Source organism: Saccoglossus kowalevskii, chromosome 4, assembly GCF_978046115.1.
Source record: "Saccoglossus kowalevskii chromosome 4, keSacKowa6.1, whole genome shotgun sequence".
Lineage (NCBI taxonomy): Eukaryota > Metazoa > Hemichordata > Enteropneusta > Harrimaniidae > Saccoglossus > Saccoglossus kowalevskii.
Genome location: NC_140644.1, coordinates 13801884 through 13829456, shown reverse-complemented (window position 1 = coordinate 13829456; position 27573 = coordinate 13801884). Strand labels below are relative to the sequence as shown.

Here is a 27573-nt window from a genome sequence, read left to right as displayed (position 1 = left end):
ATCTGTCTTTTGATTTTAAAGTTGCTTTTTAAATTTACAACATATCAATTAGGTAAAACGAAGTGTTATAGCTACCAGTTGTGATACAACAATGCTCCTATAAAAATAGTCAAACAATATCACAAAATGACCAATTGTTAAATTATTCCCAAAATTTAATGCATTTTGTACAATTGGAATTGTTAGTTGAGAAATATTGTGTGAAACAGAGTACTTTCGATTGTTTTTTAAATTCAAGATGCACTTATAATCATGCTATATATCAAATTTCATAACAATGTGTTTATAAAATAGAAACAGTTCATGCTATTTTATGACAATTAGTCATGGCACGAAAATATGACATGTTAGATTTTTTATCGGTGATATTACAAGCACATTTGTCAAAAATGACGATCAAATTTGTCAGCATTCTGGTGTAAATGTTACTTGTTACTAAGAAGACACCCTTTTCTAAACAAAACGGAAATCTTCCCGGTTTTCTTAAATCCAGAATTGCAGCCAAACCATGTGACTAATATCCACACAATGTCTCAAGTACAATGTAGCATTTACATACAAGCAACATAATAAAATTATTGGGATTAGTAGTTTACGAAAAGAAGATTCAGAAACATTTAATGCCATTTTTTGTACAAAATTAATTATAAGACAAAAAGTCATGTGACATGCTATACTTTTTATTCGTGATATTTGTAAAACATATATCTATGACGCTATAATAAAACTAACTGCCCCCTCCCACGACTGAAATAAATATAGCACTTAATTTTTTTTAATCCACCACCCTAACCATATGATCATCAAAAAATGTTGAAACTTCAATATGTTCATAAATGTCACACAACAAATTTAAAAGCATCAACAACTTTTTAGTAGAGTATATATCCTTGATGTTACAACAAAAAATTTACGTTGCTATGACCACTGTATGTATGTTAAATAAACCACTTCGGATTGATGTTTTAATGTAATATGGCCAGGTCAGATTTTAAAAAGCATATTTCATTAGTTTGTTCAGTAAATTGCTTGGGGGTTAGAAAGTCATGTACTATAATAGTTTTATCTTTGATATTTACATTACATAAGTCAATAATTCTGTCAGAACAAATTTATAACTTACAGTTGTTGAACCATGTTGCTATAGATATCTTAATGTTCACTAGGAACATACCCTTTTTCGGCAAAATTAAAATATTTTAATTCCAAGTAATAGTAAAAACTTATGGGAATAAAATATGAACATAAATAATAAGGACACGTGACCAGGAAATCCATTTCCCATATGCACAATGTAGTGAAAAAGCAAGTCTCTCCATCCACATGTACACTATCCAGTAGTAATAAATGTGTATATTTAACAAATATCTGGGAATTAGATATGGACGTAACATAACCAACACTAAAATAAAAACAATTTATTATACATCAATGATATTGTATTCGTATCAGACAATACTTTGGCGTTTATTTGAGAAATCAGGTTTATAAATGGAAACTTTGTGTGTGAGTACGTTATGGACATGATTAGGGGTTATGTGTAAACGGAACTAAGAGAGCATGTTCGGAGCTTCTCGTTTTTTATTCCATCCTGTCATTTGAACAAAAAAATTATGCATCAAAATTGATAAATTAAAATTAATAAAGCGTTAATTGAGTTAAGTATTATTATATTGTAACAAGAGTTACAGCATTAAGACAGCACGAGTAACATCATTTCCTATGTTATGACATTTAAACAAAGCAGACAAAACATATTTACTAATCTGTAAAATAACATTAGTAACGCATTTATTGAGCTAATAAACTGCATGAAGAAAGGAAAGTTAAAATGACGTTGAACCATAAATGTGCATGCCAGTTTTTATTAGTACGCCCACACCTGTGAAATACAACCATTCATAATATATATCCATAATATACATACAAATAGTCATAATATTTATCTAATGTTACTCGAAATCGTCAAATATACAATATATCTCAGCAATTTCTGACAGAATTTTTTAAAACATCAATGTGCCACGCCTACTTAATTACAATAACGAAATAAAGTACTGAAAAAAATACCACATGTCAGAACCAGGTGAGTTATAACGAAACTTTTGTTTTACATGTAATACACCACATCTGAAAGCCTTTTCCCATGACCATTATTACAAACCTAACACTAATTCTTTTTAACCTATATTTAGTAATTTAGGTTACTAGGCAACTCACATCGTTGAGAATCACGCGAAATGAGCAGTTCCTGGTTATCTTAAGTTCAGCTTTGATGCAGAACTACATGAACAATCTAAAAAAAAAACTATTCACTAATGTAGGGAATCCAGTCAAACGATCAATTTTCTAAATTCCTTCAAAATAATATCGGATTAATTATTGTTTAATTAATACTAATATGATGAATTTGTCTTTTTCATATGTATATATAATTATACATATATTAATACCATCAACCACATAACTCCCACAGTTCCCATCATATGAAGATACAGCTTCCATACAAGGAAACATTGGAAATTTCCGAATACATATACATAAAACCTGCAACTTGCACAATCAAAAATATACACACACAATATAACTACCTGTCGTGAGGTATCTGAACATCGAATATCCAGAGGTAAAATGTAATTCTCGAAATATAGTGTTTTCTATCTCCAAAATTTCCGTTACTAATTAAAAGTTCAATTAAAAACTATTGAATCGCCTTTCCTTCTAAAGTTTCCGTCTTCCTGGTCTGGTGAACATTTGTACCAAAACCCAACTAAACACACATCGTGTTTTTCCACAAAAAAGGTAAATTTAAAAACCACGAACTTCTCAGATATTTCCAGAATTGAATTACATCAAACTTCATATTACTATACTTCACTATTAGATCATTAGGTCAAACGTTTTTAAATTTATAGCTAGACCAAATTAGCAGAAAAAAGAAAAATATTTCAAACATTTAGAACAGAAGCAATAGGTGCGTTGGCGGCACATGCACAGCTTGTGGAGGCGATATTGCCTAAATATTTTGTCGTAATATTGAAAATAGGTTTCCATGTTTGCATATCGGGGGAACTTTCATAAATGAAATTTTAGAAACCTATTTTTCTTCACCGGATGAATTGAGATAAAAAAAAGAAAGAAACATTTGAGTTCTAGGTAAGTGAAGTTTAGCACCTGTTCAGTATCAGTCCACTGCTACATAAAGATACATACCCTGGCATACAGTCAGCATGTTCACACAAACATCAGGAATACTTGACTCGCCTGGTTGGTTACCCCCCCCCCCCCCGCCATCAGTGAAATAAAGAAAAGGGTATTACGCTTGTGTGTGGTCAATGTGTGGTTCCTGTCCTTGGTGCACATGAAGCATATCAGTATCTGTGTTGTAATGTGTATCGGAGCGGATCGCCATTTATTTATACCCAAAAATTGGGTCATGCGGGAGATACACATCGGACTTGAATGTCTACCCAAATAAAAACTACCCAATAAAAATACACGTTAGATTGTAACACGATTACTTCTAGTAACTGTGATTATAATGATAAAACTGTATTGACTAATGTGTTGTCATGGCAATGGTATGATAAGATGTGACTTATGCTTATCGTATAGCTGATTATAATGCATTCACAGTCTAGCCATTGTTAAAGTATAGAATGGCAAAGTTGGCGTATAATAATAATAATAATAAGACTATATACAAAACTACTGGAATTTACGTCTGGCCACATCGTACGCCTTCGTAATACCTTCGCTGCATGATACACATGGACTTAAATTAGTTTGAAAATAATTCAATTTTATTACATATTAAATGAATTCAAAAAGTTTTAGTATTACTACACATCTCTGATGTAGATGATAATACTAATTGCTTAGGATACCGTTTTAATTTATGGTGGGATGTGAACATATCTGACATAACAATCTTGTCTAGATGCATTAGGGTAAATTTCTTTCTCTTTCACAGATACGAAAATGCATTTTATTACATTATAAAGATATGTGTTTTGATAAACATAGCGTATTGGTATCTGAAACACGTTGGTATAATATATGTGATATTATATTTATATTGTTTGTATTGTTATGGTAGTCTCAATAATACTTTGACGTCATAATAAACACCAGTTGGGCAGGATCAAAAGTAACAGAAGTTAAAACTTCACGCCCAAGTGAATGTCAGATGTCTTGAACCCCAGTAACTTCTAATTTTAGTCACCAAGTCTCGTAATATAGTTACCACAAATATTTGTAATTAGGTAAGCGATGGAACTGAAAGCAAACACGAAGCAGCGCGCAGGTAATTATAAGCAAATAATTCTCGTGGTTTAGTAAGTCTTATAAGTTCAAGAAAAGGTTATTGAGAATCCATAACAGCTAACATTTCTGGTGAATCATCTTCAAGTGTTTCTTTTGTTCTTCTCTTTTCTTTTACCTCCTGCTTTCTTGATAGAAGTGCCACAATAAGATGTAAAATTGCACCCAGGATAGCTATAGCACCGGTCAAATAAAACAATGTGTTAAAATTGCCAGTCTTGTCAAACAGTGCACCTAAATAAATAAATAAATAAATAAATAAATAAATAAATAAATAAATAAATAAATAAATAAATAAATAAATAAATAAATAAATAAATAAATAAATAAATAAATAAATAAATAAATAAATAAATAAATAAATAAATAAATAAATACAAGTTTTTATATTTAATTATTATTTGGTAAGTATGAAAGTTCACAGGGTAGTCGAAATATAACAAATTGAGATGCATAAAACAATATAACTAAACAAATATGGTAAAAATAGAATTAAATATATAAAATAAAAAATACATGGGTACTATAAATAAGATTCAAGATGTGAGCATAACATCATACAACATTAGATAACTCTAAGTCAGCCTCACTGATTGTATGTTGGTGTTGTCGAATAACACACTGGAAATGTAAAATTATTTTTCGTAGTTTGTAGTTTGTAGTTTACAAATTAAAAACAGAAGTATTTAGGACTGTTTATAAATTCGGTCGGAACCATTTCATATCACCAGGACACACACATAAATTACTGTATCTCATTTCATATGTTACTCATACAAGTCATATGCATACATGTACTTACCGCCAATACTTGGCGCCACAAGTCCAGCGCATCCAAATGCGAATATCACAAACCCAACCCCCGCTGCATAGTTTTCCGCACCAACAAGTGTTTTCAGGAATATCCATACAGCTGGGGTATATACGCCTACAGTGATGCCCAAAATAACAGCCAATACAGCTAGGAAGCTGTACGTGTTTGCCATTGGCACAAACATAAATGCCAGTCCCCTAATGAGCACAATAAACACAACAACATATCGATCATCCACAATGCGTAGATTGGCAACAAAACCGTGGCTGAATCTCGACACTAACGCACTTAATCCAATAATTGTTCCCAAAGACGCCGCTCTTAAGGATGGTAGCCCCTTATCAATAGCGCAAGCGACAAAGAGTAGTGTGGATATTATATAAGCAATGTTTCCAAGAAAATTTGCAACTGCATGCAGAGTAAAGAGCTTATTTTCACAAAAGAGGTTACAGCCGATTGATTCATATTGTCTGCGACAAAGTGAGTTTCTCATAGTATATGTTGTGTCATCAGACGCTCGAATGCTATGTCTTGATTTCCGGCGACTTTTACGTATTGGTCTGAACAGCACGCCACATAGTATGAGGTGAGCGTTCAGAGCTGATACCAGAAGGTAAGTTCCTTTCCATCCATATATCTCAAGGAAAACCTGGTAGAGTAATGAATATACAATAAGCCCAACACATGTTCCAGAACTGGTGAGTGAGCTTGCTATCGGGAAACGCTTCTCAAAATAATAAGGAAGAATTGCCAGGCTTTGTCCAAAACAAAGTCCATGCCCAATGCCTGAAAGAGATGAAAACTGTTAAATTTAACACTAAATTGTATATGGCTATTGGATGATTATTTTTGACCAAATTCTCTCTCTAGGCGTCAATTTGACAATAGTGAAAGCTCCACAAACTAGACAGAAGATATAGATGATATATGAACCACAGAAGTCTTTGTTTGGAAATTACTATAGAGCTCGAGACTAGTTTGGAATTAATTTAACATTTTTAAAATCCCAGTTTTATTATTAACCTGTAGTATGTATAGTAACATACATAGAGGGCGCACTTACTCGCAACTATGCCATGGGTAAAATACAGATAGTAAACGTTTGGTGCAAATGAACTCAGCAAAAAACCTGCAGTTGAAACTGCGCCTCCAATAATAACGGTAGGTCGTATTCCAAATTTGTTAGCAATATAGGTTCCAAGAGGACCTGTGTTAGAAAAGGAAAGAAATCACAACATTAACAGTATTATAGTGGCAGAATTTGTGACACGATCACAACAGATTTAGGTCAATAATTTAAATTTTCACTTATTTAGAATATCATTTGCATATAATTGCATATAATATTATATTTGAATATAATATATTTATAAAATTCAATATTAGTTTTCTCTACTTCATAATACAACCTGAACATACTTACAGACTTGAGATAATCTTATTCAAAAACAAAACTGATATTATCTTATTAAAATGATTTAGTTATCAGATTTTTGCGATTTTGGCCAAGTATTTATTGTTGCAATAATATTTATTTAGGGTTGTATGATTTGTCATGTTGAGTGGATTATTCTAGAAAATATGACAATTGATAATAACAATATATCTACTCCTATATGTAATCTGACGTCATATCAAAGTCCTAATATACGCTGAAACCATCACGAACAACATCGTGTTTAGATACGAGTTTTTTTCGAGTTAACTTCTAATATTGCAACAAGCTAAGAATTTCCAAATACACATGTAAACTCAAAACAATGCGTATTCAAGGAAATAATTACAAGTATCATCGTAGATATTGTTGGAAAGACTTATAGACATTATTACTAAAGCAATGCAAATTACATACAATTAATAGTATATCAAGGAATGATACGATGAAAAGGTGCAAATAATGTTGAAATAATATACCAATAATAGTAGGACCTACCTTCCATGTGTGAATCATTTTTTATACTATTAGTTCTAGAATACAAAACAATTAGGGAATTCAGTTAAACGTGTATCCTACCTGACATCTGCATTAAAGCCGTTGAAAGTGAAAGTACCCATGCAGTAGTAGTAGCCGATTCGTTAAAATAGTTCTTCAGAGACACATAGAGTAAACCAGTGGTAAGTTGTGACCCATTCACAATCATCTGGATTGTAAATGCGCTGAATACAATAACCCATCCCCATCCACCATCGGGAGGGTCTGATTCTTTGAGGCGTCCCATTTAACCACGCTCAAGTGTTAGAAAGCGCTACTGTACAGATGAATAATACTTGCTTTATGCCAAATTCAAATATTCCAGTAATATCAGTAAAAGTAGATGTGTTTGATATGTCGACGTATATTACATGTGCAAAATTACGGTACTGCAGCACACCATACATGAACTGATTGGGGTCTCATTTAAGTATAATTGTGTATTTATATATTATATTGTATATATATTTATGCATTATAACATATATGATTACAAAACTTTAGCTTTAACAAATCTTAATACTTTGCATCAAAGTAGATGTAAAAAGGTTGCAATGCCGCGTGTACATGGAAACCATGATTGGTTACCCCTCAAAAACATTAATCGTACAAACTACACGGTGTTGCAAGCGTAACGTAATGTAACGTAAATACCGTGTTTAATCAATATTTTAAACAAATGTGACTGATCCACCAATTTACATCATTACTGTAGAATACTTTATTTTCGCATGGAATTTGTTTCGCTATTTTCGCCGAAGGGATGATTCAGTGAAAATAAAATCCAGTGAATATACATTTTTTCCTATGTTTTACATTCAACTCATCAAAAATCAGTGAAAATAAATTCCATACAAAACAGCAAAAATAAAGTATTCTACAAGTATATATATTTTTGAGATTATATATGTTAATTTTTCTTTTGTGAAATGATAGTCCTTTTGATCTGTAATATTTGTTAATTACAGTTCAGCTTTATGCCTACGAATGATTGATATTATTAAATAAAATGCTATTTAAAAAAAAAAACTGTGAGATAGTACTACCCTGAGGTCTGAATAAAATGATATCACTGACCAGCGCCCTCTGTTGATAAAGTGATGGGAACTGTCGAGTAATTGTTTACCGATAATATTTTAGCAAGCAAAAAGACGAAGGAAGAAGTAGAAAAAACGATTCAGTTTGACGAGAAACATTGTTATTCTTTGCGATGCCGACTAACAATATGTCTGTTTACAACACACCACAGGAATGTGACCTGTGACCCATTGGAAATTTCGGATCAAAGTCCTATTTAAAGCTTACACGACTAACATACCAATATACTAGTAACGTTCAAGTTCGTGGAGGTTTTTGGTTATTGATAAGCATGGAAGGGCGGTGGTCGTCATGCTGAGCGTGTTCAAATTTCATGTATTAAACAATGTATTTTACACGCGTTGCGTACGTCGCTATGAGTCCTATATCAAACAAGAGGCGGGTGAAGTTCTCAGCCCTTTAACACTTCTTCCTATGGTGTGCGTCACAAGGAAACTCACATATTAATACTCTGTCCGGTGGCGTATGTCGTAGGATGTCTCTTCTTGACTGGTTCCACGGATAAATGTCACCGAAGCTACGTTGGTTTAAACACACGAAATGGTCTACTCTTGATTTACAACCGGCGTCATAATTGCGTGGATATTGCTTTGTTTTCGCGCGAAGTTCAATTTAGTTCACAATCCCTAGTTCCCTTAGTTCCTGACAAATGTGTGCTGACTATTAAAGGGCGTTGGTCGTCGCGCCACGCATGCGCGGGATTTGGAACTCATATAAACAAAGATGGCGAGTTTGGCTGTTGCTAAGACAAACGAGTACAAACTGAGACGTTACCAAACTTTAACTAGATAATTTATTTGGTGATTGGAAGGTATCGAATGAGTAACCGGCGTAACTATTGCACGTTGCACCCAGGTACATACTCGGTGTAGCATACTCGTGATTTTCATTAGAAGAGTGCATTAAATTGTGGAAAATCAATATTAATCAAGACAAACTTCGCACACGACTACCGCCCTTTAAGCAGTGGGTGATTGAGAATTGCAACCTTCCAATTGAACGACATGAGTTCTGTAAAAATCGAGCCCCTAAGGATTTGATGTGTTAAATCTGCTCAGCAAATGAAAATGTACAAGATGAGATGAGTGGTGATGAGAATAATTTTGCGGCGTGTTCATTCCAAGTAAATTAAAAGTTTACAGTCGTCCGCATTACTGTATTTGGCCTTACTATTGTATTGTTGTATATGATAATTCTTTTTAAGATTGAATTTAAAAAAAAGTGGTTCTGACACTAAACTAAAGTATTTTAACATGATTAGATCAGGAGTTTGTACAAATCATATTAGTAAAAGGATTTATCATTAAGCAAACAAATTGGGAATGTAGCAGAGCATTCGTCGCTCATTATTATTGTAGTGTTGCAGTTCATTAGTCTATCCTTCCTGGTATCGATTTCAAGTAATCACTGATTTTTGATTATACCACTCTTTCCTTTATCACAATCTTTGTTACGCGCTAATGTTATATGCAAATTTTAACGCGCGATGTAGACACGCCCTATTATAGTAAAATATATTTCGATACCAGGAAGGGGGTGTAAAAGAAAAGTTATATAACATTTAATTATTTAATAATTTATTAAAATACATAAGTTTGTCCAACTCCCTGTGGTCTATCGCACGTGTTCTTCCTGGGGGGAGTTACAAAAATGACCACGCCCATATTTCAGAAACCACGACCACTTTTGCAAAACCACGCACAAATTGTAACTCGATGTTCAATTAACAGTTAACAGAACTTCGAGTTACAGGCAACCTATCTTTTTGTTTTTGTTGAACGTCCACATTTAGTAACTCGAACTTTTATTAACAGTTACGGGCAACATCAAATTTTCTGTTTTGGTTAACAGATAAAAACAATTTTCTTCAGAAAGTTGAGTTCATAAATGCAGTGCAGTGTTATTGTACGTATGGCGATTTGCCAACAATTCATTATTTTAATTAGCTCATTTACATAATTAACCATTAACACTTACTTATATCCTAAGATTAGTTAAAGGGGCACTTCCAGTTAAGCCTAAATCTCACAACAAATTTACTTTTTGGATTAAAATGACAATGGATAAAAAAAGATAGATTAACTTTGTAAACAACATAAACAATAGTGTTCCATGATTCTTTGGTGCAATCCCTAGGATTGGAAGTTTTCCCTTTAAAGTCACACGAAATGGTTTGTCTGCAAGCCATTGAACAGCTTGTAGACAGACCAAAGGAGAAACAATAGATAAATATGATCATGTCACAAAGGTAATAATGCTGGATTGTATTTTACCGTATCTGTCTTTTTGTCCTAAAACACGAATCGCAGTTGGTCGCTCTCATTTTTATGGCACGCCAAAACTGTCTTATGTGGATATATATCATTATACACTGCATAATCGTTGTTATACAGTGGATACTCGTTATTATACAGTGTATAGTCTATATTATACAGTGCTTACTTGTTAATATACAGTGCATACTCGTTATTATACACTGCATACTCGTTATTATACACTGCATACTCGTTATTATACACTGCACATTCGTTATTATACACTGCATACCCGTTATTACAAACTGCAAACCTGTTATTATACACTGTATACTCGTTATTATACACTGTATACTCGTTATTATACATTGCATACTCGTTATTATACACTGCGTACTCGTTATTAGAAACTGCAAACCTGTTATTATACACTGTATACTCGTTATTATACACTGTATACTCGTTATTATACACTGTATACTCGTTATTATACATCGCTTACTCGTTATTATACACTGTATACTCGTTATTATACACTGTATACTCGTTATTATACACTGCATATTCGTTATTATACACTGCATACTCGTTATTATACACTGCATACTCGTTATTATACACTGTATACTCGTTATTATACACTGCATATTCGTTATTATACACCGCTTACTCGTTATTATACACTGTATACTCGTTATTATACACTGTGTACTCGTTATTATACACTGTATACTCGTTATTATACACTGCTTACTCGTTATTATACACTGTATACTCGTTATTATACACTGTATACTCGTTATTATACACTGCATACTCGTTATTATACACTGTATACTCGTTATTATACACTGCTTACTCGTTATTATACACATCATCCCAAAATGCAATTCGGTTTGTAATCCAACACAGAGGGCGTTTACACGTGATTTCTAAAATGTCGGCGGCACAAGTAGATTACCGAGATCGTGATCGAGAGATTGAAACTGTTATGCTGAGGCTGGGATTAGGAAACCTAACACAGCGTTTCAGGGATGAACGGATAGATATACACACCGTGCCAAATTTAACTGATGGTCAGTTAATTCGACTTGGGGTGAGTAAGATGGGCGATCAGGTTCGGTTACGTGAGATGGTAAGCGAAATTGTCAACAAAAAAGACGACACACCGAGCACCAGTGCACGTCGACATGGCGCTGCTGAAATTGCATTAGAGCGTGCATCCTTATTCTCGCCAAGTACCTCTTCCTCCTCGGGGTCATCTAACGCCCGTGGCCAGAAAAGGAAACGCGTCCAATCCAGTGCCGCTCGTCGTAGAACGTGGACTAGTCACTTCATTTGCCTTGCAAGTAGGACGTCGTCATTGAAGAGCCCCGTCAGTAACTGAAAGGCAAGTACTTCACAGAGCGGGATTGGGGTCGAAAAAAATACAGTTTTTGGCCGATGATGACGAAGAAAGTGTAATACAAAAAATATCGGACGAGTCTGAAGGTTTCCCACAATTACGTAACTGTGGTGGATTCGAACTGATGCAGTGTATACCGCATTGCCGTGAGTTGACTTTAGTCAACTGTCGATCGTGGTCTGTCAGTGAATTAAAGGCGCACATGGGATCCCAAGCAAAAATCTACATTCGACCAATCCAAACGACACTTAGCACTGAACCAATTGAACAACTAGCAGAAAGTTCGTCCTTAAAAGAAATATGTAGAGGTTGCAATCAAGAAGTCCTTGTCCGGGAATTACGTGATCATCTCTGGACGTGTTCCTCTGTATTTGATGACAGTGAAGATGAAAATATCACAACTATGACCTCGGTAAGTTTCAATATTAAGGTGTCGGTAATTCAGTTTTCAGACAGAATGTATGAATGACTTGAAGTCATATTCTTAATAGGATCTTAACTAAATGAGGTACAATAAAGTATAAAAAAATACAATAAATATTATTAGCAACAAGTAGACAACAACAATAAACAAAAGAATATGAAATCACTGAAAAGCAGGAGAAGTAAATAAAATATTAATCTATGTTTTCTGGGCAGCTGGTTTCTTTGATTAGAATGCATGTAGTGCAAAATGTGAATTTTGTAAACATCCGAAAAACGCAGCAGTATTTTTTATTCCCGAGCACACATAACATAAACACTGAAACATTAAATTTTGATTCCACTACATGTACATTTAATAATCATTACATAGTGTGATTGCCATGGTAATAGTATGGCATCTCCTTGTACATGTTAACATACTAAATGTATGTATTTCTCATTTGTAGACAAATGAAAATATACCCTTGGTATCTGCCGTACAAGAAGACGTCGTTATTAATGAGTAAGTAATTCTTAGACATAGACCTCCATACAAAATTCTCTCACCTGCTTACCATTCTAACAGTCTGAGTGATATGATTTGCTTTGCAATCACATGGCCATGGTGCATATCGTTCACAGTTGTGGCATTTATCATGAAAGATCACTGCTGATATGGTACGGTAAACGTCACGATATTCACGTTAAAAGTCATAGTTTTATGTGTGTTCGAACCGCACACTGTTTATTTTGGGAAGACATCTAAAAGAAGGGTAATATTCAGCCGATTATCGAAAAACATCGATGGCCACAGAGAAGTTCCTAAAAAATACGATTTCTCTGTCTTTTTGACACTCAACGTTGGTCATGTGATAAAAAGGTTATCACCTGATATCCTTTGTTCGTAGAGCTGGTTGATACTTGTGGCGTCATGGGCTGTATTATCTAGCCAATGACGTCACTCGTATCAACCAGCTCTATTCACAAGTGATATCAGGTCATAACCTCATAATATCAAGGATTTATAGGAGAGGATATGTAATACTGGTGTGATGTGCGATAAAGATACAAATATAATCACAAAATCGAAAAACATACGTTCATTTCCTGAATGAGTCTGTGAAAGATATGGTTCGTGTTATGGCGATAACCTTACTCATGTATTCTATCAAACATTTCTAAGCATTGTACAGTCTCTCGTTTGTTTTGTTTTTTGGTATTTTTTCAATAAAATGATATACTAAAAATATTATGTGTGTTAATGGTGAAAGCCGGGTTACTGCAAAACATACAAGAGACTTTTGTCCCTTGTAGACGCCCTCTAGCAATACCGGTGATGATTGTCACCGGTCTGGGGTTCATTCCGTGATGCAATGATTGACAGGCTTATTAATATTCCACTAACGACAAAATTGGAGTTCAATTTTCATAAACAAACATTTGTCTCGATTCTGTACCCCAGACTGGTTACAACCATCACCAGTGTCGCTTGGGGCATCTACTATGGACACAAGTCTTTTGTTTGTTTCGCGGTAACCCGTCTTTCGCCCTTTACTCACTCGCATAATATTTTTTAATATTTTATTTTATTGAAAACATACCAACAAACAAACTAGAGTGTATGCAAGTCTATACAAATCCTTGATATATCACATATCACAATTATTTTGAGTTGCACACCATGAACTTATAAATCATTGGTAAAATGTATTTATGAAGTCCCTTTTGGCAATTTCTATTTGCAGATTTTCATTACATTTTGTCAAACATTTTGCTGATTTTGTTGTTGAAAAGATTTAGTTTCTGTTCAAATTTTTTTATATACAGTAGAACCTGTCAAAACCGAGCATGATTGGGACTGGGATCTATGGTCGATTTTCAGAGGGAGTCGGTTTATTCAGGGTGGGCGAAACTTCTATTGAAACAACAATTACATGTGCTTTAAACACGAGACAAATGAAAGACACTGCAGTTTGCCTCTGGTGATTATACATTTGTACATGTACATGTATTTACATTTATTGTATTGTTTCAATAAAATAATTTACCACACAAGACAAGAATATTATGGTATGTACATGAAATCAATAAACATTAAAATAACTGTTGGAACAAACCGGGTAATTATCGCATTTCGTAACTGAAGGCGTCCATTTTGAATGACATCAGAACGTAAGTTTACGTGAGCTACATGTAATTATCATAATTTATGCAGATGTAAAAAAAAAACATCAAGTTTTGACTGCTTTAAAGAACATCTTTTTTCAACGATTTTGTTCGTTCGAATTATGAAATTTTGGATATCTGTACAGTAGCTGGAGTCTTTGTTTATTGCGAAGTTTTGTAATCTTGTCAAAATGTCTAGCACATAGACATGCGTCAAGTCATGGTCGTCGTGGGGGTCAATAATTTGACTGTCGTTGTCATCATTGTCTGTAGATTCATGGTTTTCTTTGTCTGCAATAAAATTCTCAACAATCTGTTGCTCCCACTCGCCGTCATACGTTGCTTCAGTCGGTATACGTTCATCAAAGTTGAGGTATTCATCAACGCTACACGGGATGTTACTTGTAGTGTGAGATTTGTTATCGTTTCTGTGACGTTCACGGTAAATTGAACACAATGCACACTTTTTAGGTCGGGCACACCGGATTACTAGATAGCGGATATGGTGCAACTGGTCGGATGGCCGATGTATTCAGTGTGAATATTGGACCTGGGACCGATCAATGCGGTCGGAGTTCGGAGTAGACAGTGGTCGGATTTCACAGGTTGTTTTAACATAGGTGTCTATGGAGAAATTTTGGGACTACATAAATCGGTCGGTTCTGACAGTAGGTCGGTTTATCCAGGGGTCGGTTTTGACAGGTTTTACTGTATACAAATGGCCATAAATAATTTATTCTTCAGGACAAGTGATAACAGGACACATGATAATATAGTACATGTAGTTGAATCGGACATTCAAAATATAAGAGAAGACGTCATTAACCCTGTAAGTATGTTTTAGTGTTAATGAAATTTCACATTTTTCACATGTTATAATTATGTACCAGACCTTCCTGATATGACCACAAGTGATTTCATTCAAAATGATTTTGTAGTTGATAATGAGGAATCCCTACAGGGACATTTACTTTAGACATTAATTGTGTACAGATTTAGCACATAACACCAACAGACATATGATACATAATGATATATTTTAAGTCATTAATTCAAAAGTAGGCTTCAACCTTTGACATGAAAATATCACATACTTCAGTAGTCAGTATCCAGACTAATAAAAGACTTGACACATGTTAGGGCTGACTATATTTACAGATGATTGCAGTAGAAGATTCATCTACTGTAGATGAAACTGTACAACTGACAGTGCAATATTGCTTACAAAATAATATCAGAGATCCAGTAGAAATACTAAGGTTTTACCAGTCCAAAATAATGCTGGGAAGAAGCTTAGAAATACAAACAATGGATCAGTGTGATGAAGAAGATACATCTATTATCTGTGTCGATAGAGTTTCATTAAAAGAAACTGGAATGTCTGAGATCAGTCAGCTAGATATAAATCAGCTAAGAACTACACTAGAAGTGGAATTTTATGGAGAGGTAAATTTGTTTTAGTGTTTTAGTCCCACCAGATGATAGTCTGAAACAATAGGGGGCATTTCTGTATAAGGTTACTTAGTTAGGTGTGCATGGCATCATTCACCCTGGAGAGCCACCTCAGTCACAAAGTTGCTAGTCAGCCACCTGTCGCTTTACTGAAGATTCAATGCTTTTTATTACCACATCTCCTCCCAATAGAAGCAGACATAAACTAGAGATATTATTCACTATATTGTTATTCGAAAGTATAACTTATTAGTCCCTGTCGGACGAAGTCTGAAATGGGGACTTGTAGTTTGACCTCAGTGCGTGCGTCCGTCCGAACCCGTATCTTGCACATGCCTGGACCGATCTTGTTCAAATTTCATACACACCTCATACTACTTGGGATACATATACACGTCCATTTGTTTGTGATCCGATTCAAGATGGCCGACTGGTGCCCATTTTAGTGTTAAAAATGTGTCAAAATCCACTATTTTGGCCATTTTGGAATTGAGTCTTGGTCGTGCATGTACGGATTACGTTCAAACTTGGTACATACATTGATCAAAATGGGGCCTTGGTGCACATCCTTTTTTTTTGCTCCCATGTGCAAAGCACACAATGGGAGTCTTTGCGGTTACCCTGTCTGTATGTATGTATGTTAATAATCTAATTTGCATAAAAATTAGGTAAATTTAGGCTATTTTGGTGATATCTCAAGAACCGTTCAACGTATTTCAATAAAATTTGGTACATAGATGGATTGGGGTGATGTACTTACCTGATTATGTTATAGTGGAAATCAATCCTAATTATCTAATTTGCATGATTAGTCAAATTGTAGGTATTTCGGTGATATCTCATGAACCGTCAACTTCAACGCTGTTTCTGATTCTCACAGAGCACATAGGAGTTTTTTCTTAGCTTTCTTCGATTTGCAGATTGGATTCAAAATGGCCATCATTCAAGATGACCAAATGGCATGCTAAAACTTAGTCAAAATCTGCTATTTTGGCTATTTCGCAACTTTCGCATGTCCTTTTTTGCAGGTTGGATTCAAAATATAACAATTCAACCAAAAGCACACCTTACTGATCACCAGCAGTGAAAAATCACTACATTCTTCTAATACTACACAACGGGGACTATGCATCTTTGATGCTTGTTTTGACAATTATAATACATATAATGTACTTACATGTATATGTTAGCACAATACCAGTAAACACTGATTAGCATATTCCTCTATTCTTTAACATTTATAGCCTAAATATTGCTTTTTACTTTCATTACATTCAGAAAGCCAAGGATTATGGAGGTCCTAGGAAGAAATTTTTTGCTCTCATTTTAAGAGAGATCAAAGAGACCTACTTTGATAATGGGAAGAAGATGTTTATGTCCAGTGATTATATGACTATTGGTGTAATCATGGGTATGTTAATTCTTAATCTACTTGTGTCATATGATTGTCACTTTTGTCTCACGTGTGCGATGCACAAAAAGGGAGTCTTTGTGGTTATCATGTCTGTCTGTCTGTCTGTCTGTCTGTCTGTCTGCTTCAAGAGCCAACGGCAGTGTTATTGTGTTTCTTGATTCTTTGAGCTCTGTCGAGCAAGTTTGTGCTGCCAGTATTACTGACATTGGAGATATTCTCGTTCATGTTGAACCTTTGACTAAACCAGCTACTAAGGTTATTTTGTCAGGAGTTCCTCCCTTCATTCCTAACAGCTTGATAGAATCGCAACTACAAATATATGGTAAAATTGTTAGTTCAATTTGAATGATACCACTTGGATGTTTAAAACCTGTATGTATGGATGATGAATGGTTTGGATTTCAATGAAACTTGGTATGTAGATGGTCTGGGATAATGGGCAGATCAGATTTAGTTTTTGGTTAGCCTAATTGTAGCCACTATGCTGATATCTAGTGAACCATTCAACATATTTCAATGAGACCTGGTACACATGAAATGATGCACATACCTAATCAGGTTATTTCGGTGCTGTCATAGTGGCAATCTATACAAATTATCTAATTTGCATACTAATCAACCATTTGTAGCTATTTCAGTGATATCTCATGAACGTTTCTAGATATTTTTAACTAATTTACAGCTGTTTCACTGGTATCTATAGAACCGTTCAACATATTTCAATGAAACTTTGTAAACAAATGCATTGGATGTAATACATAGACATTATTAGATGATAGTGGGAATTTGTGCATATTAATTATCTAAGTTGTCATATACCAATTGTTAAAAAGTACACTCATAGTTATTCAAAGATTTATGCGCTCATGGGTATGTAGGGTGATATGTAGTGTTTCCCATTTGTGCTGTAAAACATTACGGTTTCTGATTCTCACAAGCACACAGGTGTTCTTTCTAAGCTTTCTTTGATATTTTAAACTTCTTCTTGAAAACTACAGCAAAATCCCATTTAGGCTTCATTACATTCAGACTTAGTACATACATAGAATATCATGGGAATGTTTATGAATTGCTCTATCACTTGATTGATAATTTACATACTCAGTTACCATGGAAAAATAACTGATGACCACTCATTTTATTGCAATTTTCTGAATATACTAACAGCTAATGCATGTATTTTCTCAACTTTTGGTGACCTGCAGTTCAATTGTATATAAAGGTAGAAGTCAGGTACACATCAATTTTGAAAAAGTTGGTCATAAATAGTATGATGTTTTTGGCTTATGTAAAAGCATTTAAAATACATTTCCATGATAACACAAAACAGCGTTTTTTCATGTGTTTAAAGTATAGTATTTTGAGCAAATTGACCTAACAACTTTCAAAAATTGCTATTTTTAGAATAATTCCATGTTCTTCAGTGCAAAAAGAAGAACATGGCCATGTGCAAAGCACACAATGGGAGTCTTTGCGGTTACCCTGTCTGTATGTATGTATGTTAATAATCTAATTTGCATAAAAATTAGGTAAATTTAGGCTATTTTGGTGATATCTCAAGAACCGTTCAACATATTTCAATAAAATTTGGTACATAGATGGATTGGGGTGATGTACTTACCTGATTATGTTATAGTGGAAATCAATCCTAATTATCTAATTTGCATGATTAGTCAAATTGTAGGTATTTCGGTGATATCTCATGAACCGTCAACTTCAACGCTGTTTCTGATTCTCACAGAGCACATAGGAGTTTTTTCTTAGCTTTCTTCGATTTGCAGATTGGATTCAAAATGGCCATCATTCAAGATGACCAAATGGCATGCTAAAACTTAGTCAAAATCTGCTATTTTGGCTATTTCGCAACTTTCGCATGTCCTTTTTTGCAGGTTGGATTCAAAATATAACAATTCAACCAAAAGCACACCTTACTGATCACCAGCAGTGAAAAATCACTACATTCTTCTAATACTACACAACGGGGACTATGCATCTTTGATGCTTGTTTTGACAATTATAATACATATAATGTACTTACATGTATATGTTAGCACAATACCAGTAAACACTGATTAGCATATTCCTCTATTCTTTAACATTTATAGCCTAAATATTGCTTTTTACTTTCATTACATTCAGAAAGCCAAGGATTATGGAGGTCCTAGGAAGGAATTTTTTGCTCTCATTTTAAGAGAGATCAAAGAGACCTACTTTGATAATGGGAAGAAGATGTTTATGTCCAGTGATTATATGACTATTGGTGTAATCATGGGTATGTTAATTCTTAATCTACTTGTGTCATATGATTGTCACTTTTGTCTCACGTGTGCGATGCACAAAAAGGGAGTCTTTGTGGTTATCATGTCTGTCTGTCTGTCTGTCTGTCTGTCTGTCTGCTTCAAGAGCCAACGGCAGTGTTATTGTGTTTCTTGATTCTTTGAGCTCTGTCGAGCAAGTTTGTGCTGCCAGTATTACTGACATTGGAGATATTCTCGTTCATGTTGAACCTTTGACTAAACCAGCTACTAAGGTTATTTTGTCAGGAGTTCCTCCCTTCATTCCTAACAGCTTGATAGAATCGCAACTACAAATATATGGTAAAATTGTTAGTTCAATTTGAATGATACCACTTGGATGTTTAAAACCTGTATGTATGGATGATGAATGGTTTGGATTTCAATGAAACTTGGTATGTAGATGGTCTGGGATAATGGGCAGATCAGATTTAGTTTTTGGTTAGCCTAATTGTAGCCACTATGCTGATATCTAGTGAACCATTCAACATATTTCAATGAGACCTGGTACACATGAAATGATGCACATACCTAATCAGGTTATTTCGGTGCTGTCATAGTGGCAATCTATACAAATTATCTAATTTGCATACTAATCAACCATTTGTAGCTATTTCAGTGATATCTCATGAACGTTTCTAGATATTTTTAACTAATTTACAGCTGTTTCACTGGTATCTATAGAACCGTTCAACATATTTCAATGAAACTTTGTAAACAAATGCATTGGATGTAATACATAGACATTATTAGATGATAGTGGGAATTTGTGCATATTAATTATCTAAGTTGTCATATACCAATTGTTAAAAAGTACACTCATAGTTATTCAAAGATTTATGCGCTCATGGGTATGTAGGGTGATATGTAGTGTTTCCCATTTGTGCTGTAAAACATTACGGTTTCTGATTCTCACAAGCACACAGGTGTTCTTTCTAAGCTTTCTTTGATATTTTAAACTTCTTCTTGAAAACTACAGCAAAATCCCATTTAGGCTTCATTACATTCAGACTTAGTACATACATAGAATATCATGGGAATGTTTATGAATTGCTCTATCACTTGATTGATAATTTACATACTCAGTTACCATGGAAAAATAACTGATGACCACTCATTTTATTGCAATTTTCTGAATATACTAACAGCTAATGCATGTATTTTCTCAACTTTTGGTGACCTGCAGTTCAATTGTATATAAAGGTAGAAGTCAGGTACACATCAATTTTGAAAAAGTTGGTCATAAATAGTATGATGTTTTTGGCTTATGTAAAAGCATTTAAAATACATTTCCATGATAACACAAAACAGCGTTTTTTCATGTGTTTAAAGTATAGTATTTTGAGCAAATTGACCTAACAACTTTCAAAAATTGCTATTTTTAGAATAATTCCATGTTCTTCAGTGCAAAAAGAAGAACATGGTCTTTACCCAATACGTTTGTTTTTGTCTTCACTCATTTGATATCTGATTTTTTGATTGATTTTATTGCTAGTAAATTCTGGGTATTTTCATTTATGAGTAGCCGCCTATATTAAACTCAAGTAAATCATGTACTAATTATTGTTTGTATTCTGGTATAGCTCTCAGTATGTTGCAAAATGGACAATTACCGCAGTTTCTTTCTGAAGATATTAGACAAGAACTATTTATGGATACAGATTCCTCTTGTCCATGTATTCAACAGTTAAAGCATGGACTGGACAAATTGGGAATATATCAGGTATAATTAAACTAACGTATAGTTGTTATACATAGTATTTGCCCTGAATGGAAAAGTATTTGTTTCCAGTTTTCATTCTAGATACCAGATCGATTCAAAATCTGTGACATATGTATCATGTAACATACATGTGCTGTAAACTTACATTAAATTGAATTGTATAGTGGCTATGTCATGACTTGTTAGTCCCCGTTTGAACATAGTCCGAAAACGGGGACTTGTGGATTGTGCTCTGTGCGTGCGTCTGTGTGTCCGTCCTCGCCTGTATCTCGGACATGCATGGACCGATCAATTTCAACTTCACTCATACATTACACATTATATGGGACATATGCACATGCATTTGTTTCATGATCCGATTGATAGCTGAATGGCGGCAATTTTAAGGCCGAAAATGCATCAAAATCACACATTTTCACCATTCCGGAAACGGATCTCAGGCATGCATAAACGGATTTTGTTCAAATTTGGTACATACATTAAACATAATAGGATCTTGATGCATATTTTTTAAACGGATTTTGTTCAAATTTGGTACATACATTAAACATAATAGGACCTTGATGCATGTCATATTTTTTGTGTGGATCGGGTTCAAAATGGCCGAATTCAGTTCTGGATCCATATCTGCGACATCAATCAAGTTCGAACTTCACACACATACATCTTCTCATGCATATGCTTAATATTCATTTAGATCATGATTCTAATTTTTGTCAAAAAATGGTTTATATGTTTTTTAAACAAAATTTATGTGTCATAGTGAGATCACTAATTTGCATATCTTGAACAACTGTTACTTTGTTGCTACAGTGTTGCAAAGCCCATTACCTACTTGCAACAACTTTCTCACAATGCATTAGTAAGGTCAGGAAGATAAAATAGGACATGGTGGGTACACATGTGCATATCTGGCTGTGTATGTTTTCAACTTTTGCACTCTTTGATTTAGAGTGCATTTATGACATTTATGCTGCACATGCCTTTAAGTAATACATTTATCAAAATTGGTTACAAAATCCATTCTATTTGGTGAACAAGTATAATTGCACTTGCAGTGTGCTTAAGTTGGAAAGAATTACTGCACTGCTTGGCTGCATACTAAAGCAACAAACGGGTGACTGGACATGACATTCACATTGTTTTTGTTCAAAGCACGAAGACTTGATACCATTATGTCAATGTCCTCAATGCCAGTATCACCCAGAATTTGAAGGAGGACGTGTCATTAACAATGACTTGTTTCTTTATTTTCTTTTTTGCAGTTATGTATTAAGCTGCCGACCTTGCAACATTTATTTATCCACAATCCGTCTAGTGCATTGACCTTCCCAAATCTAAAATTGCTGTTGCTGGGCTCTCTCTGGAATTTGCTAGGTAATAGTAAATTTACTAATCAAGAAAAAAAAGTATTAGTAAACTTTGTCTGGAAACTGCGGAGCATTTTCCCGCGACCGAGCACAACGGGGAAGAGAGAAGGAGAGGGAGGTGTCCCATCTGTCGTCCGCCGAAAACAAGAACAGCATGCTGAAAATGGTGCTTGCTGGTGCAACTTGAGCTCTAATTTTGTGTGTAATTTCATGACATCAAATTAGGCAGTCTGCTCCACAAAATGTACCATTTATGATGGTACAACAAAACATCACAACAAAATATAATATGTAGACACCAGAACCTTTATTTGAATAACTCAGTATTAATTAAACATATTCATGATAAGCTCACATTGTTAACAGTGGGGAAAATAGTTATCATTCAAAAGTTCACTGCCTAGAACACAAGTCTGTGAATAAATTTTCACGGGAAATTTCTCAGAAAAAAACTATGCCAATCAATATTATTATGAAGTAATCTCCCGTGCTCATCATGCAAACCCGCATGTTGACGTATATGACGACACAAAATGACTATTTATTTTCATCGAAATTTCTGAATTAAAGTGAAAAAGTAACTAAAGTAACTTTCGATCTCAATGCTAAGAATGCCCGGTAAGAATGTTACACAAATTATAGTATTTTTCGATCGATTCGCTAACATTGTCTCACCTTCCATTAGCTGTGGAATAATAGCCCTATGTTGCCGACCGCATTATTTACGTGACAGACACTGGCCGGCCCATGTTCGACATACAACAACAAAAATAAAAACAAGACGTCCGAATGAAATTGGTAGGGCAAAACTAGATTGTATGTCGCACCAAAGCGCTACGGAACCGCAGCTAACCTTCCATTATTTCTGAAATCGTGCTGCAGTACGATCAACTTTCCGTTTCTTGATGCTGTCAGGGTTAGGACACCCATATGTTTCTGGTTCTGAACACGATTTAGCGATTTCTCCATCTCGTCGTGAAAAATACTCGTCGAGCAGTTGTCTGCTCCTTTTTGACGTAGTCTCCATTTTCAATAAATAAACAAATCACATGTTTGATAAGGGCGACATGAAACCGTTCCATACTGAGAGTAATGTCGCGGGGTATCTTGAAAAACATGTCGACTAAACTACGCATGTGCGATGACACCAAAATAACTTTAGAGTGGAAAAATACATTCAATGCCAGTTCCGTGTTGATCGCGATCACCATGTTACAATTGTTGCAATCTTAGAAGTAACGGGACATTGTTTAACTTTAAAATGACAATCACTCAAACCGTAACACGCGTGATGATCACAGTCGAGTCTTGACAATTAAATGAGGGCGATTTGCGAGGGTATTTTGTACAAAATGTGTTCGTAAATCCTACTAATAGATATTTATTTTGTTCGTAAATCTCGTCCAAATTTCGTAATTTACGACATTTGCGAGCGACAGCGAGAGCACAGTGTTGGTCCCTGAGTTCAGTGAAGTTGGGTCAAATAAAAGGCGATTTGAAGGGGAAGTGTATGCTGTCTTTATTAAATATCTGCGTGAACTTGCAAGTAAGTATCCAACAATCCACCATAGCTAAGCTTTAGAGCTAAGGAGAAAAATTGTGCAAACATTGGGACTACCATGTGTGTGGTGGAGGGAAGGGGGGCACTGATAACTGACAACTTGCATGATTATTATTAATTGATTTTAATTTTTTGGACATTTATGTTCATTATCTTCAGCATGGCACTCATTCTAAGCCTTCTTTGATCTTGGGTCTTATTACTGCTATAATATTTAGCTTCTGGAATGAGCTTTTAAACCATAGCTTTGAGTGTAACAGGAAAATTTGGTAATCAGATTTCAGTATGAAAATCACACCTAATGTTAACACATCTGGTTGGAATAATGGATTGTATAATCAGAATGCATAGAGGACTGTTTTTTCTGTTGCATACATTCATGAATATTTGTAGAATATGATTTTGGCATTAGATTATTAGTTGAACAAGATTAAAGCGTAATTTTCATCTAAAAGTGGACGAGAAAACAAGATACAATTCTTCTAAATGACTGTCAATCATATAGATTTATTCAAATCAAAGTGTTACAAATATGTCCGTTCAAGGTAGAGATAATGTGTACATAATATGCTAAAACATACAATGTAGGATTGGCAGTAAGTTTTGAATACATAATGAGCAGTGGGCTGTTCATTCAAATGACATTTCCATGATTCAATGGTGCAATCCCAGGAACTGCAGAAATGTGCTTAATGTATCATTACAGTTTCCTGCATACTCAATAATTTGCTAGTAACAACTTTTTTCTGTTGTTTAGGTAATAGAAGAGATCATGTTACTTTGGAGGATGTTCTGTCATTTGCAACAGGATCAGTTCAAGAGCCAGTGTTGGGTTTTGGCACTCATCCTTCGATAGAATTTGTTGAATATAAAGAGTCCTTTCTACCTGAGGCAGATACATGCATTAATAAACTTAAATTACCAATACCTAGTATTGAACATGAGTTGTTATCAACTGAACTAATGCATACTTTATATGACTATGCATTTACAAGTAAATTCTATGGTAACATATGATTTTAATACATATATGAGAGTTTCCCATTAATGTGTTGTCAAATAGTTATCCCTAATGGATATACAAATGACAATTGTGCATACATCATATCATAATGTTTATTACCGGTACATACAAAATATCCTAAACATCTTTTTGTATTTAAAGTTGTTTATAAATTGTACCATTCTTAAACCTCTATTGGGGTCGTGGGACTTTCAGCACTTCCAAAGCACAATCATTTGATTAAGTGTTTGATTTTAATCTGCTAAGACGATTGAATTGGGTTCTACGGAATGGTTTTGCTGGTGCATTCTCATTTTTTTCTTTCAATGTACACACATTCAGACAATCAAGTATTTCACATATTAGTCTAATGATCCCAACAAAGCTACATGAATGCTCTCAAGTTCAAATTTAACTGTTAGACTTTGTATGGTAATCCAGGCTGCCAACAAATTGTTCCACTTGTTCACTACTGCTAAGATTTCTTTAATTAACATTTATGCATCAAGATGCTGAGCTCTTCACTTTGAACATACATATACATTTCTTTTGAATTTCAGCAAAAAAATATTTACTCTTAAATTCTAACATCCTCATCTAAATTTTCATTAAACAAATGGAGAAAGTTAGCTTACAGTTTGTGGATTGCTATAGTTAGTCCCCGTTCGGACGAAGTCCGAAAATGGACTATTAATTTGGGCTTGTTCCGTCCATCCGTACATACGTCCGAGGCTATATCTCGGACACCCATTGACGGATTTCATTCAAACTTAAAGAAGATAATTCATAATGTCTTACATATGCGCGTCAAGTTACTTTATGATCGGAGAAAAAATGGCCGACTGGTGGCCATTTTGGATGTAAAATTTGCTATTTCTGATACCTAAACGTGTCCGCAGATGACTGAGCCGATTTGGATCAAAGTTTGTATGATGATCATACATATTGGGTTGTAGGTGCACATCATTTTTTTTCGTGATTCGAACATATATAGCCAACTGACGGCCATCTTGTTTTTCATGGTACCCATGCTGCTTTATCTTGAATGCAATGAACGTTTCTCTTTAAATTTTGTACAAAGACAGTATACCAATAGATAAATCAACATGAACATTATTTTTGTAATTTGATTCAATGTGACTGCCCAATGTCCAATTCTTGTGTAAAAGCACTAAATCATATTTTTTTACAAATCCATCTCCTATTAATGGTTTCAATCTAATCTCAATGACTTCATTAGCATCAAATTGATATGTCAGATCAAAAAATTCTGGACGGGGAGTGTGTCATTAACAATGACTTGTTTAAGATGTTTTTTGTCAATGCACACTGCATGTTACATGGACATAGTGATGAAATAGACATGATGTGATATAACTTGTCATTGGACACTAATTCACTCCAAAAACACAATTACCGGTACATTATTATAATTGAAATGTTTGTATTGAATAAAACCATTGGTTGATTTTCCTAAGCATACCCAGATGTTGTCCATAGATTTTAGGCACTAAATCCAATACATTCCCTCAACAATGTAGAGTGTTATATGTAGAACTTAAAATGTTCACACAAATATTTTTACATACATTTTGCACAATTGAATTGTTGTTTATTGCATTACAATAACCGTCTAGTATCATAAAACTTCAAGGAATCACAAGCATATTTAGAATCCTAACGCACATTGAAAAAGTGATAGGTAATGGGTGCATTTTGTAAAACCTGATTTTCAAGCCAATTTTATTTTCTGAAAATTACATGAAATTGCGTGAATAATTTGTATTTCTACAGTATATGAATGTAATAGAACATTTTAGTTTAGTTTAGTTTAGTTTGACATTTCTGTTTTGGGTTATACAATAAAGTATATTATGTTGACATAAAATGTAGCAGCAATTTTCATTCAAGCCCATTTAGCAAAGCTATTATGCATGATTGTGTTACGAATTACAGTTTACAATCTTACTTCCCCCTGAATGAATACATTTTTTTTTCATTTAACCATTATAGAACATGTTAAAATGCATTTGTATTAAATTGCATTCATTGCATTATACCTTTTGCTGTCCACATACATGGTCTTGGAGCAAGAGGAATCTGTTATACACAGACTTTAAACACCTGTACCTCAGACATACCTGGACCGATCAAGTTCAAACATCATACACATATACAACTTTGGATACATATGCATGTAAATTTTTTACATGGTAAAATTCAAGATGGCCTAATGGCAGCCATTTTAAAACAAAACAAAGAAAGCTGTGTGAGAATTAGAAATAGTATAATTGCTGACAAGACAAATGGGGGAAAAA

At 34.3% G+C, this 27573-nt stretch overlaps 2 protein-coding genes across 2 annotated transcripts; one reads left to right on the top strand and one right to left on the bottom strand.

The window, feature by feature from the left end:
• Nucleotides 1–5284: 5284 nt before the first annotated feature.
• Nucleotides 5285–7356, bottom strand: LOC102807214 (monocarboxylate transporter 9-like). Its single transcript, XM_085498254.1, has 4 exons — nt 7152–7356; nt 6201–6344; nt 5690–5923; nt 5285–5334 (listed from the first exon to the last, which is right to left on the bottom strand). The coding sequence occupies exons 1-4, from the start codon at nt 7354–7356 to the stop codon at nt 5285–5287; spliced, it is 633 nt and encodes a 210-aa protein (XP_085354380.1).
• Nucleotides 7357–15812: 8456 nt separating this feature from the next.
• Nucleotides 15813–25269, top strand: LOC144359258 (uncharacterized). The gene is made up of 6 exons (XM_085498498.1): nt 15813–15884; nt 19444–19576; nt 21182–21321; nt 22587–22669; nt 24137–24237; nt 25010–25269. The coding sequence occupies exons 1-6, from the start codon at nt 15816–15818 to the stop codon at nt 25267–25269; spliced, it is 786 nt and encodes a 261-aa protein (XP_085354624.1). The 5' UTR covers nt 15813–15815.
• The last annotated feature ends 2304 nt before the right edge of the window (nt 25270–27573 follow it).